Source organism: Harpia harpyja, chromosome 5 (genome assembly GCF_026419915.1).
Source record: "Harpia harpyja isolate bHarHar1 chromosome 5, bHarHar1 primary haplotype, whole genome shotgun sequence".
Taxonomy (NCBI): Eukaryota; Metazoa; Chordata; class Aves; order Accipitriformes; family Accipitridae; genus Harpia; species Harpia harpyja.
The window spans coordinates 19,934,392-19,954,897 of record NC_068944.1 but is presented as its reverse complement, the minus strand read 5'-3'; the positions used below and the strand labels follow the sequence as shown (position 1 = coordinate 19,954,897).

The following is a 20,506-nucleotide window of genomic DNA, read 5'->3' as shown; positions in this document are numbered from 1 at the left end:
TGCCATGGCTGGGAGCTGCTCCTGCCCCAGCCTTGCCTCTGCCTCACCCCCCAGCACCGGCACTGGGGCAGGGGCAGGCCGTCAGCCCTGAGTGAGATGTGGCTCTTTCCCAGGGCTCAGCCCCTCAGTCTAACTAACTTTTTGGTGAACTTGGTTTTTATTGTGAACACAAGCTGCTATTGGGGCACCTCTTGGAGCTGAAGCCCAAGTCGGTTTTTGGCCGTGGCTGCAGGCAGTGGGTCTTGGCTGTGGGACCTGGGAAGCCCGCCCTGCAGCTTCAGCATTGACAGCCTGCTGAAATGTGAGCACTCTGGTTTTAAGTGGTGTCTCTTTAAACAATGTTACCAGATAAATGCTGGAAATGAGATATGACTGAAATTTCAATAAATATGACATCACCTCCTTGGCCATGCCATTCTTCTCTTTGAAAAAAGTCTATTTGAAATAGCAGAAAATCTTTATTGAATTTGCAGTCAGCTCCCTGTCACGTTACAACCGGGTGTTAAAATGCCCACAGGCTTCACACAGGTGTTCCTGCTCTGCCTTGCCTATTAGTGCAGTGTTGCACAGGTCGGCTGGACGGGAATAAATGGCCTGGACCCTGTGTTCAGCAACAAGGATCACTGAGGGAAATGCAGGGTGATGCTCGCCACTACCACATGGTTGCTGTAAGAACTGTTGTAGCAGAAACACAATTTCCACAATGTAGTGGAAAAATGAAAGCTCAGCACTGTGAGCAAGTCAGGGCTGCCAAACCTGAGCCTACAGAAAACTGGGTCATCTTCAATGTAGTGCTTGATGCTGCAGGAACCACCTGGGTTTGCTGGGAGAGGGGCAGTATGAGAACGTGTTGCTGACAACTGTGATGGCCTTTTACCCCTCTGGCTAATGAGCGCTGCCTATCACAGAAGCAAAGTATCACCTCACCTTTTACCTCACCAGAAAATTGGGTTTAAAAAAAAAGAAAAAAAGAGCAGCTGCTTCAGTTTAAAAGGTGAGTTTGTGGGAAGGTGAGGAAACAGAAAGCAGCATTCAGCTCTGGGTCTCTCCTGGCCACTTGGCTGTGTGTCCTTTTCTTAGACAGAAGTGAAGCTAAGGCAGAAACTGCTGAGGGGCCCATTTTCAGGTAGTGTAGTTAGCATTTACTTAATTGCGTGAGAGAATGGTAAATGGGGACACCTTGGTGTGGTAACAGTTCAGAAAGACTTACAGCTTTTTTTGTGTTCTGACACTGGCTGCTGTGTAGGAGAATCAAAAATGGGGTATAAAGAGAGCAGCCACAAGTGCGTGGTGTATGGCAACGGTGCATGGAAGCTGCAAGCACTCACCGGGAGCAGACCCCAGGGACAACCCCCCCCCCCCCTTTGGCACCTTATTTCATGTAAGAGAGCAGGCTAATTGGCTCAGGAGCAGTGGGGTCAGGTGGCTGCTGTTGTCCTGATGCAGCACCCCAGTGACATTTACCAAACCAAGCCACTGGGCGCTTTCCAGGCAGCAGCCGCTCCCCTGGGAGCTCAAGTGTTTTGGAGAGAGCACCGCAGGAATCAGAGAAAAATCCCTTCATGGTCTCCTGGCCCTCATGTAAAGTGAAACTCCTGCATAAAGGTGACGGCCAAGCGCTCAGGAAATGCTCTGAACTCTTCTTGGACTGAGTATTCACCAAATCTGTGAAGAACTCAAAGTAAGGGTGCCAGCATTAGATCTCATCAGACTTGGCCTCCTTCCTCCATGCCTCGTTCTCCATCTTGGACCTCGAACCAGGCCACATCACCATTTCCTGAAGCACGGCAGAATCAGCACGTCCTCTGCCAGCACCTGGAAAGCAACTTTCCTGCCAGCTAAACAGAGGAACCGTACTCTCCGGTAAGTGTGCGCATCGGACTGGTTGCATTAATCACGATGCTGTTGGTATGTGGTAGCCCTAAGGTGAGCTGCGTTTTGCAGATGTCTCCTTCAGTTTGGCCTCACAGCCGTTGTTACCTGCTAGCTAGCTCGCTGGGCTGAGGTGCGGGCCATCCAAAGAAGGGCCTGGTGGGCAGGCCCCTTCCAGAGCGTTCCTCTGACGAGGGCAGCGGAGCTGAGGGGCTGCAGGCCCCACTTGCTGGACACTTTAACAGACAATGGCTTCCCGAGCAGAAAGGACAAGTTGCCATGCTACAAAGCTGTGAGAAGGAAATCCAAACGGGTACGGGGAAAACCTCTGTTCACCTCGAGGGTGGTTTAAGCCCTGGGACAGACTGGAGGGGTTGTGACGTTGCCTTCTTTGGAGACTGCCAGACCACAGCTGGACAAGTCCCTGAGCAAAGTGATCTCATGTTGAAGTTTGTCCTCCTCTTAACAGTATGAATGGTCAGAAAAGCATAGGTTCGGCACTCTGACTGTCTGTGGTGCAAGGGTGGGGTTTGTGGACTATTATCAGCATAGCTCAGCCTCATAAAGAAACAATTTCGCAATTTCTTTTCTCAAAAGCTGTGAGCTAGGTTGGAAAAAATGCCTTTTGTGACAATACCACAGACATGAAATTTGTTATTGCTGACACCGAGGAATAGACTAAACTAGACTATATTTCAGTTGGAAGGGACCTACAATGATCATCTAGTCCAAGGGCCTGACCACTTTAGGGCTGACCAAAAGTTAAAGCATGTTGCTAAGGGCATTGTCCAAATGCCTCTTAAACACTGACAGGCTTGGGGCATTGAACAACTCTCTAGGAAGCCCGTTCCAGGGTTTGACCACCCTCTTGGTAAAGAAATGCTTCCTGACATCCAGTCTGAACCTCTCCAGGTGCAGCTCTGAACCTACAGCTTCTTTGGAAACACTACAATATCAAGTCCTGTAAGGAAAGTAAAAACACTGATGCTTATAAAGCAAAACTGGTTCTATTTTAAGGCTGTTTCTTCTTGTCTTACCTAGGCTTATTCCATTGAAGAGCTGCTCCTGTATTGAACAAAACAGGAAGGAGTCATAAAACCTGGCAAAATAACCACAAGGATCCATTTCATTTAAGCCTGACCTGGTAACCTTCTAAAAGGCCATTTAATCCCATCTACCCAGTTCAGTCCATTTGTATAGATAAGGGCTTATGTTATCATCTTGTGAGGCATGATTTCTTGATTACAAGGGTGGAAGAGGGAAAACAGAACCTTTCCCTGGCAGTGCTCAGCTCTGAAAAATTGGACACAGGGGCTTACTACAGACTTATGTGTCCGTAGGTACAAGTATTTCTGTGTAACTATACTGTTGCTTTGGACCCAATGACTTTATTCTGACAGTTTGGCAGTGGTTGTTACAGCAGCCAATACACTGTTTTTTTCGTAAGCTACAGTGTCTCTGGCAGAATCCCAAAAGCATGGCACAATTCAGGTTGTAAGGGACCTCAGGAAGCTTCAGGTCAAACCTCCCAGGCAAAGCATGGCCAGTTACAACAGCTTGCTCAGGGCCTGTCCAGTCAAGTTTTGAAAAACTCCAAGGCTGAAGGTCCCACAGCTTCTCTGGGCACTCTCTCCAGTGTTTGACTCCTCTTACAGTGAAAACAATTTTCCTCCCTTGTCACGATTTGTGTCTGTTGCCTCTTGAGCCATTGTTGTGCAGCTCTGCAGAGCTTGGCTCCGCCTTTTCTGCACCTCGCCATTACGTAGCTGCAGACACCAGTAAGCTCTCCCCTTGGACTTCTCCTTTTTAACGCTGAACAACCCCAGCTCCCTCAGCCCCTCCTCGCACGTCACGTCCTCCAGCCCTCTGCCAGACTCACTCCAGTACATGTCTTCCTTGCACTGGAGACCCCAAACCTGCATGCAGCTCTCCAGATGTGGTCTCACAACTGCTGAATAGAGGGGACTAATAAATTTCCTTGACTTTCAGATGTGCTTTTGTAAGAGCAGCCCAGTATGCTGGCGGTTTTCTTTGCCTCAAAGGGACACTGCTGATATACGTGCAACTCCCACCCCCGTCCCCGTCTCCTTTTATCATAAAGCTGTTCCCTAGCCACCTACCTAGTCTGAGTTGCTGCATGGGGGACTTTGCATTTGTCTTAGCTGAACTTCACGAAATACCCGGCAGCTCATTTCTCCAGCATCTTGAGGTCCCTTCTGAAAGGCAATCCTGCCCTCTGTGCAACAACTGCCCACCCCATGCCCCGGCAGGGCAGCTGACACACTTGGGTTATCACAAACATCCCCAGACCCAGATTTGGTGTGGTCCACAAACTAGCTGAAAGTGCACTCTCTCGTGTCCTCCAGGTTGTTAATAAAAAGACATTAGCTGGTACTGGCCCCAGTATTGATTCCCTAAAGACCGCCACTAGGAACTGGCTGCCAGTTTGACTTTATCTGGACAGTTGGGCTCAAAGGATGGTCATCCGCAGTACACTTTTCACCTGTTGTAGTTAGCTATCCAGTCCATGTCACCAATTTGACTATAGATTGTTTTAAAAAAATAAATAAAAAAACAACAGAAGAATCCTTTTATTTTCAAAGTTTGATCAATCCATGAAAGAAAGAGCAGCACATTTCTGCAAAGCCCAAATGACTGTACAGCTCATTCTGCAGATAGATAGATTTTTGTCACCAGAAAGGAAGTGCCTGTTAAACAGAAGGAACCAGGAAGGGAGCCAGGACCAACTGTGGCTGGCATGGTTCTGCTGGCTGGTACCTTTAGAAACACATTACACCCTTCACACTTCTCCTTCCAGTGTTGCTCTCCTTAAAATCACTGAACACCCAGGTAAGGATCCATCTAACCACAACGGACGTTTTAGCATCCCTGTTGGATCCTATGTCAGGGCTGACCTGCACATTTTGATTTTCATTCACAGGTCCTATGGAAGAAATGGAGCAAAATTCTCCACTGGGGAATGCTGCCTGGCTGCATGAGGAGCAGCCACCTTTCCGTTACACTTCGGAGGAAATCAGGTTGCCTTCCAGTGAGTTCCAGTCACCAAATAATTTTATTGTTACAATATGATGAAGCGATTTTTATTTTGTGCACTTTGTGGTGCTCAAAATGTTAGTTTTCACAGTATAGAATGGATGTGACAGCATTTGTCATGGAAGCACTCAGCAGAGTATGTTGCAACTTCATTTAGTTGTGCTGTTTTATGAAGTTCTGCAGTAAAATGTGCCAGCAAATCATGTTGTATTAGTTTCTTTCTGGTGATTAACTAATCATTCGTATAATAAATAGCAGCTAACTACAAGAAAGAGATTTATTTGTCACAGAGTTAGAAGAATGTCAAACTTTTCCCATTTCATGTAAAAAGGCAGAGGAAAAAATACTTCTAAAATGACTTTGCAACATGTGCTTTATTTTAAGTCATTACTGAATCAAAACTACACAGTATACCCTTTTAACATACCCTACCCACTCAATTATTTTTTTTTTCTTAATAATTTTTTTAACATGGAATGAAACCTACACTGCAATTGTAAATTTTCATGCTACAATGTTCTCTAATGAGCCATTTGTGTCACTAATAATAGTAATTTAAGAAAAAGGCCATTTTCAAGCTCATATGTATGTCTATATTTGGGAACTTAAAAAGAAAAACCCATCTCAGATGTAAAAATGTGACTTGGAATATGTAAACATTTTTGTATACCTGAAACACTGGAAGAAGAGTATCAGTGAACAGCAAAACAATGGTTGCCTTAAATCATCGAAATGGGAAAAAGCATGTCATGGGGAGCAGAGAGAAGCACACACTATTCAGTCTTTAAAGGGTTATAAGAAATGAAGTAGCTCCTTAGGTCACTGAGTTCACTTTCTTTTCTCTTTTAATGGAAAGCAGTAACTTTGAAGAGAATGGCCCAGCAGAACACCCCAATAATTCACCATCATTATTCTAGCCATTAGTTAACCTTGACGAAGTGTCAAGTTTCAGTTGCTTTTTTTTTTTTTCCTGAGAAAAGTCATTGATGTTTGGTGGAAATGTCTCCTGTGACTGTACAAATAAAATAAGGCATTTAAAGAGATTGTTACTTGTTTTCTTTTTGCTAACAGAGGCTTGTCCACAGTGTCCTTTGTACATCAAAACCTCTGCTTTTCTACAAATGGGTATGGCTAGAATGTCTTCAGTTCCCACTGCAGCTCTGGGTCTTGGGTGTCCTGAAGGCTAGTCAGTGTCCCATTACTGTAGCTTGAAAGTCAGTGATGTACAACAGCATATTGCACAATCCAATCTGTATGGCTCCAGAAAGGGTTAAGAAGGTACACTGGAGTCATCTGTGGGTTCACTCCTTTCTTTTCTCTTTAAGTTGTACTGATTGTCTGGAAAATTAAATTAGCCAGACAAAGATGCAAACTTTTTGTTGATTAAATTACAAAGCAGTCCCCAGATTGTAGAGGAGTGGCACATTAAAAACAACAAATCATCCAACCTTCTTCACTGTTGATCCTTAATTTGAAAGGCAGCATGGATTCCTAAGGCTGTAGCTTCCAGGACTCCTTCAGTGAAAAATCATTGCTACCTAACTATAAAAGGCTTAGCTCTTAAGAGAATATTGTGCTTTTTTTTTTTTCCCTTTAAAATTCAGATGAAATCAACTCGATTCGCAGTGTGACACCAAAGACATCAATTAGTTTTTTCCCTAGTCCACTTGATCATAGTCTCTGGCGAGCGATACAGGAATATTAGTTTGGCATATAGGTCTTCTTCTAGTTCCAGTTCTCCAGTCTCTCGCACTAAGAAAATGTCAGTACACAACTTCAAGATTCGGTCTACGTTGGGTAGCTCCTCAAACATGATGGAGTGAGAGATCCCACTGAAAAATTCACGGACGAACTTCCCTATCACCAGGACAACTGAGGCATATAGTCCCATGATGCTGAAAAGAAAGAAAGGAAAGAGTTCAAATCATGCCTTGAAAAAGGGTCAGCCAAGTGTGAGCAAGCTCATCTACATGGCTAAGTGTAGTCTGTCAGCTGAGTGAACATTAATTTCTAATTAGGATCTTATTTCTGCTGTGCTGCGGGATGAAGGAAAATAAGGTCTCTTCAAACACCACAGAAATCTGGGAACATAAACAGCTGAGGCTGCTGACTTAAATGGTTTAACCCAGTCGCTGACAGTCTCACGTCCTGTCTGCTACAGCTTGGAAGTCACAATGGGAAATCGGACAACGGTTGGCTGCTAAAGGCAAATGATCTGTCAGGTTTCATATCTAGTATTTTTTATTAAAGTACGTGTAACTAGTGACAGACTAAAGTTTACCTGTCCTCCCCTGATAAACCTCCTACGAGGAGTTCTCCAAAATCATGCCAGAAGGGCATACCTCCTGGGAAGGCACAGTCTCCTGCCTTCCCCTGTCTGTGGACATGTATTTCATAACTGTTTCACACCCAGGGTCCTGGCTACAAGATTGGGAAGGTCACCAAAACTGGGCAGAGTTTGGGCAGAACTTGACCTGTACCTAAACTAACATCTTTTGAATGGTTTTAGTTCAACAGGAAATGGGTGCGAAGGGTGCTTCTGCTTTTTTTCCCACTGGAGAGCAGGTATCAAGGGTAATACCATTCCTTACAAATATGAAGCTTTCTATAGGTAACATTAATAGACATGAATTTGAAAATCTCACAAAACCCCTTTTCAAAATGTTGTTATGTTCAATCACTACAACAATAAAAAGAAGTAAAACCCCCAAACCAGCAAATAAAGTCACCTCTACTTCTATCTTATCTACATGATTTTAATTTTACATAAAGATTCCTTCTTACCCATAACCAGCCAAGAATCCAAGGCTTGGTGGACTGACTTTATCACTGAATATGAAGAGTTCAAGACTCTCCTCAGATGTTTTGTATCTTTTTCCAAGCTGATTCAAAACCCACCACTCACGAACTCCCTCATCAGACACATTTTTGACCAGGGAAACTGTAATGTTTTCCCATCTGCAGTCTATTGAAAAAAAGAAATGTTAATATATATACCAAGAATTGCAAAAGTCTAACTGTTTTGAGTCATATACTTCAAACATCTGCATAATAAAGTGACTGAGCAATGTAGGAATAGAAGTTCGTTATAATTCTCCTAAAACCTATTTTACATTATTTCTGTACAAAAGTATAATATCTAGACTTCTGTGGTTTTCCTTCTGCAAATCTCATCTGAATGTGCATTAAATAAATAAAATGTTTCATATCACCTATGTTTTCTTCTGTACAACTGTCAAATTATTTCAATATTTTCAGGCCAAAGTATCAATGACAGTCAGCATGTCTGCATTTCAGGCCTAAAGACAGACATTTAACCTGGAGGGATAGTGGTCAGCTTCTGTATGTCAGACTGAAACTATCACTGTAAATGACTGTTATTCTCCTCTATCAAGAAAAGCATACTATCCTATTACGCATACTAATCACACAGACAGGAGGTGAATGCTGGCCCTCCTGATTTCTGGGGAACGTACGTTAGCAGTGTATACATTAAAGCCCTTTTGAAGAATCTCAGATTAAGAGTTCTTTAGGGCAGGACCTGACTAATGACAGTGAAGCACTTGTAACTTATTGCTACTGGTATTTTCCCCAACTAATCTAATCATGCTCACTGAACCTTGAACAGTAAGCTACTACACAGTAATGTATTACATAGTACTACTACCACACCCGAGCGCCAAATTTAACCTCTGTTGAGCAACCGCTGTTCTTAGATAAAGACTTGTTCCTACTCTTCCAACCCAACAGGTTTTTCACTTGCATGTATGCGCACGTGTGTGCATGTATTCTGGATGTCTGCGAGTACCTGTATGCATTCTGATCGGGTAATAGCACTCCAAAATTCAATGTTTTATCTAAGCTGGATTCTTTGTAGCTAATAAGGAAGGAATAGTTAAAAAAATAAATCATTCAGTGTCATTATTTAAGCTGAGGAGCTACATTAGCAGACATGCAGCACTACTGACTGTTTGTCAGGTAGCAGGGAGATGCCGAGAAGTGAAACTTGTCATCACTTCCTCAGAAAACAAGGGAAAGCAGTTCCTGAAAGCAGACCTGAAGGAAAGGAGCTGGCCTTCATCCTTAGAGTCCTTACTGTTAAACACAAAGCTAAAATACATCCAGATGCATTTTCTGCCTTATACTGTATTCCCTCATCTCTCCCCAAGCTTACAGGCACCAGGTAGAAACCACTGTAAGTGCATTTCAGCCTGAGGTGCCCCATAACAGCTCAGTGAATGTGTAAATGTGAGTGCTGTGTTGCACTTCTTTCAACCATAGTCTGTTTTCCATGGTCTGGACACATACCTGTCAATAGCTGCTTTATGGGTTTTGCCAGAGAATCACTAGGAGCCTTGATGTAGTACGGGTACACTGTCTCTAATGTTCTGGAAAAAATGAGAAAGCAAATATTTCATATTTTTATACCTCTAAAATAATTCAGAAATACCTAACAGGACTATACACACTTCCCAGTAATTCTTGGCTTAAGCTATGATTTTATAGTGTTCAGATGTCACATCTGAAAGTTAGCTGGATTTATTAACTATGTTCTGTCAGTACTTCAGCAGGGAGCTCCATCCATAATGTCGCCATTCACACACCATGAATCCTACACACCTGGGGCACGTGTGTTTGCAAGGAATGTAGACTTTATATTTTGTTCCCCTTTTTAACAAAGCTGCTTTTATAGTCAGCTATGTAAGCAGCACAAAGAAAGGTAACACATCACCAGTAGTAAACAAGCTAGAAAAATATGTAGCTAGAAAAATATGTAGCTAGAAAAATATGTGGTGAGAACAGTTATTTCTTCAGAATTGCAAGATGTTTCGATAATAACACCTGAAAAGAGTGAGAATTTTTGCCAGAATCTTTCATTGGGAAATATTTGCACAGTCTATAGGAGGATTTCAAACTTTAAAAGAAAGATGTTTGCGAAAGTTCTTCCACTGGACTCAAAATTAAATCACCTTAAGTGGGAATAAATTACCAGTATCCAGAGAGAGAGACACTTCATTAAAAGCAGAGATACTGTCCTAACTTTTTCCTCAAATGACTGAAAAATTCCAGGGAAGGGGAGCTCTCAGGGAAGTCCTGTGACACTTTGCTACATTGCATACACCAGGCTGAGGAAGAACAGAGGTGGCCGATTTAAAATCCCTCCTGACCACTCCAGCAGGCCCGAAAGATAGGTAAGAGCTTAGCAGCTAAGTTGTCCCAGCACAGGAGGTGGCAGAAAGCTCCTTGCTGAAGTAGGCAAATGGCTACGGGCTGCCACAACCATTTTTCCTTCATGACAAAGTAAAAAAAGCTTAAACCAACACTATTATTGCCACACAGGCAAATGCAGGTATATCTTCTATGTTACTGCTTGCTTCCTGCAAAGAGAGAATTATGAATGAACTACCTCTTCCCACAAAAAAGCAAAATCTACCCTCCTTGGCACTACATCCCCTTAGGAAATATTCCCTTATCCTCACAGAGCAGAAAAGTAAAAGAGGCATAAAATATTTTTTAAATGCAATGATCAGATGTGCAACCGCAGTCTGTTTGGATGTACAAGTGTGCGTGGGTGTAGAAAAATAGCTCTGCACAGAAAAGACAAGTCTCATTTGCACCTACTAACATACATGAACCTCTCAGAGTTTTCACTGTCCCAGCTGGCCTCAGCTTTAACTTTTCAACTCTTGTGGCCACAAATCAGACCGGGTGCCCCTCAGGGATGACACATTGGCTTAGCAGTATTTAAGAGACTACTGCTGTAAAGTAATCCCCAGTGAGTAGGCGGAAGAGGAAGAGCCAGACTCCTTTCAAATCTGAAAGGAGGCACCACTGCTGTTAATGCTATAAGGCTATATCCATAGAATAATGTTTGATATTCATATGAAGAGCGTGCTCTTTCTGCCTTGCGAATTTCCATTACAGGAAAAGATCTGATGTCAGAAACAACTGCAGATGTTACCCTTTGACCACAGTGATTTAACACTTCCTTGCCAATCCAGTACTATTCAAGAATAACAATGAGAAATACAGTCTGGATGGTTATTTAGAACAAAAAAATCATGAATACAACATCCTCAGATCAAGTTGAACTGAAGTAACTCAAAGGAGAGTTTAACTGTGAGTATACTGTAATGAACTCGTGCTTATCCAATAAACCAAATAAAAAATAACTGATAGCTTCACCATGCTTGTTGGTGGTGTTCCAGTGTTCATGGTCTTCTCAGCCTACATTTATCACAGGAAATAAGCTTTTACCTTTAATGTTACTATTATGAGACTTCAATGCTCTTGGCCTCTGTGAACAAGGCTCCAAAGTTATTAGAGGGGAACAGATAGGCAGACAAATGATACGGCTTCACAAGCCTGACCTCCTCAGGAAATTAGGTTTAAAAAGGGAAGGTTTGCCTATAAATAGGCAAAGAAAATAACTTACACCTTTTCCAGTTGCTGTCCAGACATCATTGTAGCAATATCTCTTCTGGTGTTCTCTGGTAGGGGAAGGGTAAGTTTATCTGATGCTATTTCAGCTTTGGCACCAAGGGTGAGATTTCTGTTGTAAGTAGAAGAGAAGACATATTGTCAACCTACAATGAGAGCATAACTTAAACACTTGTTTGCTGAACGCTAGAGGTAGTTGTCTAATGAGTCTAACTGCACTGACCCCGGCTAGCCCAGTCTTTGCTAAAGCAAGCATCATGCTGCCTGTACCTGAGATGGTGTGCATTCTCACAGAGGCTATGTAGCAGCCTTAAAGGGGTATTTTTCTAACTGACTATGCCTTTGTACGTATTACAGGACAATGGTGACAGATTAATGTTAATTTTGCTCACTGCATCAGTCAAAACAGAATGGGAAAGGGAGGATGCCTGCAGGCAACAGGACTGTCTGCATTACCACACATTCTGTGCCAGGGCAGCTAAGGATGCTGCAGTCGGCTAGAGCTTCCCAAACCCCCACCTCAGCCCAGCAGACTGGGCCAGTTAGATGTGTGGCTAACAGGATGATAGGACTCCCCTGCCTCCTCCCCAGAAGGCAGCTGGGGCAGGATCAGCTTTTGCAGGACGCCTTGTGCCATGCCCTGTGGTCGGGATGCAGCAGCTGGGCGAGCAGCTCCCAGGCTGCTGGGGGCTGCACAGAAACATCCCCGGCAGACGATGGGCAAAGGCAGAAAGCACGTATGCTGCCTGAGGGGCACAGAAGGCTCATCTTACAGCTGCTTGTGGTCTCCTGCCCTAGACGAAAGACAGCAGTTTCCCTTCATGGAGAAAAAGTGGGAGGTCACTGTGGTAAGTCTTTACCACTTTCAGTCATTCACGGTCTCAATGTAATCCACAGGATATAATTTGAGGGTGAAAAAGGTCTCTTTCAACCAGTGTATGAATGTTTGTAGTTATGCAAGCATACGGGCAAACTGAGTAGCAGTATTAAAAATTAATATAAGGTTCAGAAATGATGGAGTGATGTAATTCGCTAGCTAATAGCGTATGCTTCCAGGAAAACCAGGGGGGTCAAATAAAGTTGAATTGAGGGTGCAGATTCATTACAAGCCTATTTTTGACTGTGGAAGGACTGACCCAGCATATTCAGAGCTCCCACAGTGATTCAGCTGACCCGCTTCTTGTGCACAGTCTTTTGCTGAGGATTGCTGTAACAATCCAGCATCTGCTTCCAACAAAACAGGTAGATACTGGGGCTGCAAAGGGACTTAATTTCTATGGAGTGATGACTCAGCTCCAATTTAATCCAGCAGTCTACAGGGATCCCAGCTGGCAGAGAGTAGCCAACAAACCACCTCAGTGACTGGGTGTGCTCTAGCCTGCATGCAACTACTTTATATTCTAGGCTGTCTCTTGCAAAAACTTCATTGTAAAGTAATAGTTCACTGAGGCCAAAGGAACCACAAGTAAACAGGCAAAGGTCTTTACAAAATGGATCTGTGCCATTGTTATGCTATTTGCATAAAAAAGTATCTGAGCATATGTGTATTTAAAAAATAGTTTGTGTCAGTGCCAGACTCCCTTAATAAGAGGACCAAGGACTTCTGTTTGTATTTCGTCATAGTTTTTCTGCCTTAACTAGGTCTAAGTATTCAGTTCCCATAAATGCTAACAATGTTGCTGTTTGGGGCAGTTTATTTGAACATCTCCACCTAAAACTGGCTAAAATTTTCTTAGTTTTCCCTCCTTCAAGTCCCACTGAAAACTCCAGCCTGCTTTTTAAAATCACGTACTTGGAAGTGGCTCTACTTCTCTTTTTATTTTTTGAGAACTGCAGGCAACAAATGTTTTCCTGGGTAACAAAGGTCACTTCTCTCTGTCTCTCTCCCTTCCACTTTCTCATTTTTTTGCTCTGCAGTATAATAGAATGTGCTGAAAAACCAAAAATGCAGCGTGGAACTGTTCTGCTGAGCGAACGCTTGGCAAGTCATCCGTCAACCTCGTAACAGCTATGTTCGTTACCTTTGAATGCTCCACGAAAGAACTACAGTGAACTCAGCTGAAAAATCCAACAGTCCCTGTATCATTTTCTCTCTACTGGGAGGGCTGATGGTCCACAAAGAGTTTGAATTTCCCTCTAGATCTGCTAGAGTTATATCTTCTTTTCCATAGCCCTCTAGAAACTGCAAAGCAGCCTGTGGGTGCAGAAGAGGAAAAGAAAAATTCAGTGCAGTGATACTCACAAGACACAGAGCCAGACTTCCCAGTCAGGCAGAATTGTAAATGTTTGATTAATTGTAAATGCAGCAGTTTGCACTGATTGTTTTCCTTAGGTACCAACTGGGGCTTTAGATGGGATGTGAAATAAACAAAGTGTAACTGAGCTAAGAAGGCAAAACAAGAATAGCCCTGCTGTTTGAAGAATGATGGCCACATAGTCCAAAGTGAGTCTGAAAGTTCACCAGATAAACTCTGTAGAGTCTATTTAAACTTAAGTTAAAATTTTACTCTGTCTTTTGTTAAACATCTTTCTGCATAGAAAGATGTCTGCAAAGGATAAGGCAACTTCAAACTGGTAACTTCCAAAGTGGATCCAGATTACAATATTACTGCTATAATACATAGGCTATTTGGTAGGATCTAATATCAAAAAATGTTAATTCTTGAATGGGTTAGAAGCAAGCACTTCTTTTAAAGTTAGATCTGATCAAGCCCCAGTTACTTTAGTAATGCAACAGCTTCTACTAATTACTAGTCTTTTTCCTGTAGAAACTTGTGGTAACTGTGCATGTTGCACCATGAAATAGTGAGACTATGTTTAAATGTTTATGTTTTGACATTTTAATGTCAAACCTTTTCTAGGCCATACACACTTTCTTTTGACAGCACCGCATCTCCTCACTGGGAGTTGAAAGCTGTGTGTGCTATAGGAAGGAGCATGGGGCTTAAAAGTGCCAAGACTGTTGTGTCCCCACAGCACAGTACACCAACAGCATCATGTCTCCTGAAGGTCTGTGTCATTTAGAGGGGAGCTTTTTATTCAGGTGACAGGACAACTAGGGTTTCTGTCTTCCCTGATTTTGTGCAAAGATGTCTCGATTAATGGTAACTTGTCTCACCATAACCCAGCCCTGTCCTGACAAATAATCTGTCCGAACCCTTAACTCATGCAAACCCTCTTCATGGAAACATCTTCCAAATGAGGGCTGTGCTGATGACCACTTGCAACTACACAAACAACACTCACAAAAGGCCTCCATGGAATCATGCACGCATTTTTAAGTAATAAGGTATTCTACATTTCACTTACAGTGTTACCCCTATAGCTTCCCAGAAACGCATCGAAACCGGTCTGATTCAAATCCTTGAGCTGACTCTGTTGAGCACTCATTGTAAAAATAGGCTGGGAAACAAAAGAACACACACTTGTCACATTTACTTCACATCAGCTGCTACATACACAGTACAGCATCCTGTGCATCACAGTCCAAGACAATTATGGCACTCAATTCAACAGAAGGTTATGATCTTATTCCAATGACAAGCAAGCTACCCCCAATTATCTTATATTCACCATGTGGACCTGTAGGCAGTTACCTGAGTGCACCTGATGTAGCATAATTTATTCGCATTCCACTGCCCGTAGGTTCTGGTTTTAACTTGCAAATGAAGATAGTATTTTACATCAGTGAAAAACTAATGTGTTTTTAAACCCAAAAGGGATCATTTGTGGGTGTTTGCCTGATCTCTTGCGTAAGGCAGGAGAGTTCAATTCAATGAAGGGAATAAGAAATAGCACAAGGAAATACAGTGCAAAAACAGAGTTTGCTTTTAGTCTTTTTTCTTTTTTACCTGATAACCTCCTAGAGTTATTGTGATTGATACATCTAGAGGCTTGTTGGTGATGCCTGCAACAGATTTGATTAAAGACATGAAGAGCAGTGGGAACCAGACAATACAAATCAGCAAGACGATAATCATGCCACCCATTCCATACTTCACAACTTTCTTTTTCTTCTGGCCTCTTGGCTGGGGATATCTCTGCAAAAGCAAACAGCAACATGGTAATATCTCTTCTATCAGAGGTACACTTGGTATGATTTGATGGGTGAATATATAACAATCTTAAGGTTTCCTGTCTTCTGTGGTAATTTGCTACCCACTGTCAGGCCAGTTATTTTGAGATTTTTAGCCAAACCTGCACAGACACTGAATTTTTGGTGACAACAGAGAAAAGTGCCAAATGAACCCATGTTGAGAGTGTGTCTGGTGTGAAAAATATTGTAAACCCCTGTGGTTTTGATTCTTCACAACCGTAAAGAAGGGAAAAATTGGGTAGGGTAATTTTTTGCCTGAATGAGTGCAAGCATGAACTCACAGGAACCAAACGTAAAATAATAGCAGCAACAGTAATACAACAATTTGTTCAAAAAACTGATATTGGGAGTGACCCACTTTCTTGTATTTGTCCTTCCAAAAAGTTTTATCTCAAAGCTCCTTAAGGCAGAATTTCTCTCATATTGCTTGAAACGCTGGAAACTGTATTTCAGGGGAAAAAAAAAAAAAAATTGTTTGCCAGCAACTGACATGCACAATTAGTAGGATTGTCTGATATTGCACTACCTCCACATTCATTTCACACCTCACAGACAGTATTTCTAAGAGTTGTTCATGGCTTGATCCGATCTGTTTCTAGTGAATCCCACTCCAACTGTATTTAAATAATATTTAAAGTTTTGTTGCTGTTCCTAAAGTCTCGACACTGCTGATGTAACATCCTTCCCTTTCTTAGCTTCTGAGACCAAAAGTGACTTTGCTTTTATCCTTCTCTTTTCAAAGCATATCACACGGTACGTCTGTTCTGCCTTGTCCATAACTCTCGCCCTCCGCTACCGGCCTCATGATTGAACGCTTCTATAGCTTCACCATCCTGTAAAATGCCTTACCAGCACTCTAATTTGTTTTGGTGTATTCTCTTACAGGATTTAACTCTGCACAGTGTTTTATGATCCTGTCTTTCATGCACTGCATACTGCATGTGCAAAATAAAGATGTATTGTATTGCACTGCACCTCAAACATGTGCCGGGAATCTGGCTTTCAGGAAATTGTTCTTGCTTTACAACATGAATCCATAAAGCCCTAGGAGAATATTAAATTTGTAATACAATGCTATATTTAAAACAAATTAGTTACTTTTCAAAAGCAGGGTATCAAGTCATTTGTCTTGCACTACAGAATACTGTTTTCATTAAAATATCATATCAAGATCACCAGGGGTATATTATTTGTCTGTATGAGATTAGTTCAGGCACCTTTAATGATGTTACAGAACAGCTCAGAGAGCCTCTAGCAGTCAAAGTACTTAGGCATACCACTCAGTGTGAGAGAGGGATGGAGAGATTGAAAGTACCTTGAACAACACTCAAAGTCATGGGTTATTTTGCTACATGGCATTAGCACACACATGCTAGCTTAGATGTGGAAATCTTCCCATGTCAGATCGATGCTACACATAATGCAGAGTGATCCTGTTGTAGCATAAAAAAATGCAGTGAGATGGACAGTCAAAGTGGAACTGGATTATTATTTCACTGACTCCTGAAGCCTCTGATGACACTCCATTCAAGGCTGAAATGGAAGTCATACAGAAAAAGCCTATATACAAGATTTGTGTGCACTTCAGCTCTGAGTTAATCTAAGTGACACACTTGGAAAGTAATTGCCATTAAGAGACAGGATTATAATAAAAGTCGAAATACGTCAGTAACACTTAAAAATACAGCTGTTTCATTGCAGATGTACAATTTCTGACTGGTTGGGTCACTCTTAGAAGAATGCTTAATTTCTTTTTCAAATTGGCAAAATAAGCCAGCATATGGTTGCAATCTTTATAGCGGTTATAAAGACTCCAGAATTTGCAAGTTTAATTTGAACTGAAGCTTAAATGACTTAAAGAGACTGAAATTCAGTCAGACAAATGGTGGGTTTATCTGGCTTGCAGTTCAGTTCTGGATGTGCAGGGGCTCTCCCGAGATAAAGGAGCCAGCTGAGTTCCCTCTGCAGTTACAGGAACCAGGTGTCCCTGGGACCTACACTGTGGAGGCACAAGCTCTTCCTTCTCCTGACCTTTCTCTTCAGCCACAGCTTCCCTGCTACTGCGGGTTACTCATTTAGTTGTTATGGTCAAAGTGAGCCTGTGTGAATACCAGGACTTTCAACCCCAGCCTTGAAACTCAGGCATGCAATTAAGCTAGCAGGCGCATGCTTGTGGAGCTCATGTTAACAGTGGAAAAATCAGCTAGGCACAAAAGAGAAGCCATCTGAAATTTCACTGGTGGCGACTGCCAACTAACATAAAAGTACCCAATAGTCTGAATATTTCTGAACATAAACACCAGGTGTATCTTCTAACAAACTGTCTTTATGGTGGATTTCCCAATTGTTTAGGGACTCATGATTATTTCTCTTCAGTTCTGCATGGGGGAGAGGAGGCCCGGATCACTCATATGGGGCTTCCTTACCTTTTCTGACTCTCGCCAACACTTCAGGATAAATATATGAGCATAGATATCTTCAACACAGATCCAGCTGGAAAGACTGAGAGTGGTATCAGTCCAAACCCAGTCCATTACTGCTCTCAGCTCGGTCAAAAACGGAACTAGGCGGAACCTGAAGGGAGACCACAGCAGGTAACTCATCAGAAATGGGGATCACATTAAATGACCACAGTAAGTGTATATATGACAAGAGAGAGAATTAAGCCAATGTTAAAAGACAGTTTAGTGGGAGATTTTGCAAAAATAAATACAATCATATCCCAAGATTGCACAGCTAGTACTGATGGTTTGAGGGTGGTGTCTTTTGCCATAGTTCATGTTCCTCTAGATCTCCTTGTCGGGCCATAAACATGCTTTTACAACATTATGCCCAATAACTGTGATTAAGCCACTGATGGAATGGTACAAGAGACACTTCCTTGTATCCCCAAATTCCTCTGACCTGGGAGCAGAGTAGAGGAACATCTTTTTCCACAGGATGGTAGGAATTTGTTTTATACCTCCTTACGACAAGTGGTGCATGGCTTCTTTGCAGTAGGTGGGCAAGTCCTCAGCTGCATATGGAATTGGGTTTTATGACTCAGGATTAAGCAGCAGCAGAAGGTGCGCTAACAGGAAACCAACGTGCATATAGCAGCTGTTCAAAGTGCATCACTCCCTTTACTAGTCCCAAATTTTTCTGCTTGGCCAGGTCACAAAGACGATTTCATGTGAAGAAAGTTTTCTTCTGTAACTTTTCCTACTGGAATGCAACAAGCCCATACTGAAAATATTGGGAAAAGGCTGAAATTATTCCAGCTTTTCTATGAAATATGTCTATGCTCTGAACTGGCTTAATCACAACATCATGGTAACAGCATAAGTGGAGGGTGGGGTATGCCTCCTTAACACCACCTTTCACTCCAAGGTGATGCTGTGCCTGTTACTTGCACTAACACTCCTAACTCCTGAAGGGTTTCAAATGTGCAGCAGTTCTCAAAAGATACACAGAGGAAACATTCCTTGATGCATAGCTCTTGTTTCTCATGTGTATTGTCTTTCACGTTATTCTTCTCACCTGCTGAGTACAGCCTGTAGACCTGCTCCAAAGATCTCTTTGATTTGATGTCTTTTACTACTTTTTAGGACTGCAGTGCAAATAACATTACCTGTTTTCTAGCACAATGTGTAGCCCCTATCTATTCACAGAAGTGATTTCTTAGAAGTATTAAAAATGTCTCTTCCATAGGGACCTGAATGGCTGACTGGTATGTCACGTTTCTGGATTCAGAGTGGGGGACTGATTTTTCTGAAATTTGCATTCCTGGAATTGACTTTTTTGTGGACTACAGGGGACATACGCATATAGAGAGTGTGCTGTACAAAATCTACTGTCTCATTTCCAGCAGGCTGTGAAGAGAAGTCATGAATAACCCCAACATCTCATGATAACAGATCCTTATTTCACAAAAGAAAGGAGGAGGGCAGTAGGTCTAGACTTACCCTTGAAATAAGAACAGGTTGACATAGTTATAACTTTTTGTGAGGAAGTTGCCAAGAACACGAGTTGGATATCCGCAGCGTATCTGATATGCTGATAAGCCGAAATAAACACATTTCACAAAATACCAGAGCTGGGCAACTGTGTTCTGGCTAAATTTCCTGTAATGGAAAAGACAGATAAAGGAAAATGATGAGCTTTGTATCTGTGTATGACCAAATTAGCTTGAAATGTTTTGTGCTCCTGGCAGTTTCCCTCTCCTGAGATCCTGTGAAAAGCCCTTGGTTTCTCACCCCACTGCAGCGTTAAAACAGTATTTGAAAGATGCTGGATGAGAAAGTCTATAAACAGCATCTGTTGTCACCTCAGGGTCACAGGGCAGAGACTGGAAATAGGCTTCCTGAAGAGTGGAGGCTCTGGGCAGTGCCCTCTCCCTCTGGAGGCTGGAAGTGTCCTGCTGCCCAACACAGTCTGCCCTCGGCCCCTGTGATGGCACATCCCTCTGTGAGCCCTGGGTAGACACTGCTTTGCCTGGCTTTTGAGAGGGCTGACACCTGGACTGAATCTCAGCAGCTTTCATGGCTATTTGTGTTCACGGGGGCACCTCCACGGCCATGAACCCATACAGGAATTGGAGTTGGAGCGACCTCCGAAGATCATCTTTTTTACCCTCCCCTGTTTGAATCAGGTCTAATTACATCAAATTGTTCAGGGACCTGTCCAGTTGAGTTTTGAATATCTCTGAAGAGGGAGATCCCACAACCTGCCTGGGCAACCTGCTCCACTGTTTGACTACCATCATGGTGAAAAGATTTTTCATCCCTATCTGGAATTTCCCTTTTTTCCAACTTGTGGCCTATCTGAAAAGAGCTTAGCTTCTCAATGCCCTCTTAATAGGTAGCTGAAGACAGCTCTTCCCTTTCTCTTCTCCAGACTGAGCTAACCCTGTTCCCTCAACTTCCCCTCACACGTCAGGTGCTCCATCCCCCTGACCATCTTGGTGAACAAGTGCCATGTCCAACTGAATTTCAGCAGCATGGTGGAACTGCAGGAGACGCCTCATGATAGGTGGGATTTGTGAGCCAGATATGATCCAATATT

The 20,506-nt window shown here is 42.6% G+C and overlaps 1 protein-coding gene across 1 annotated transcript in view; it reads right to left on the bottom strand.

Moving 5' to 3' along the window:
• Nucleotides 1-4,447: 4,447 nt before the first annotated feature.
• The window catches only part of PIEZO2 (piezo type mechanosensitive ion channel component 2), a 314,868-nt gene continuing 298,809 nt past the window's right edge, over nucleotides 4,448-20,506 (bottom strand). Inside the window, exons 48-56 of the mRNA XM_052788207.1 lie at nucleotides 19,408-19,566; nucleotides 17,890-18,037; nucleotides 15,219-15,407; nucleotides 14,677-14,769; nucleotides 13,389-13,561; nucleotides 11,363-11,479; nucleotides 9,235-9,314; nucleotides 7,711-7,891; nucleotides 4,448-6,821 (exon numbers count right to left, since the gene is read on the bottom strand). Coding sequence (XP_052644167.1) covers nucleotides 6,569-6,821; nucleotides 7,711-7,891; nucleotides 9,235-9,314; nucleotides 11,363-11,479; nucleotides 13,389-13,561; nucleotides 14,677-14,769; nucleotides 15,219-15,407; nucleotides 17,890-18,037; nucleotides 19,408-19,566 — 1,393 coding nt within the window. The 3' untranslated portion in view covers nucleotides 4,448-6,568. The remainder of the gene's footprint in view (nucleotides 6,822-7,710; nucleotides 7,892-9,234; nucleotides 9,315-11,362; nucleotides 11,480-13,388; nucleotides 13,562-14,676; nucleotides 14,770-15,218; nucleotides 15,408-17,889; nucleotides 18,038-19,407; nucleotides 19,567-20,506) is intronic.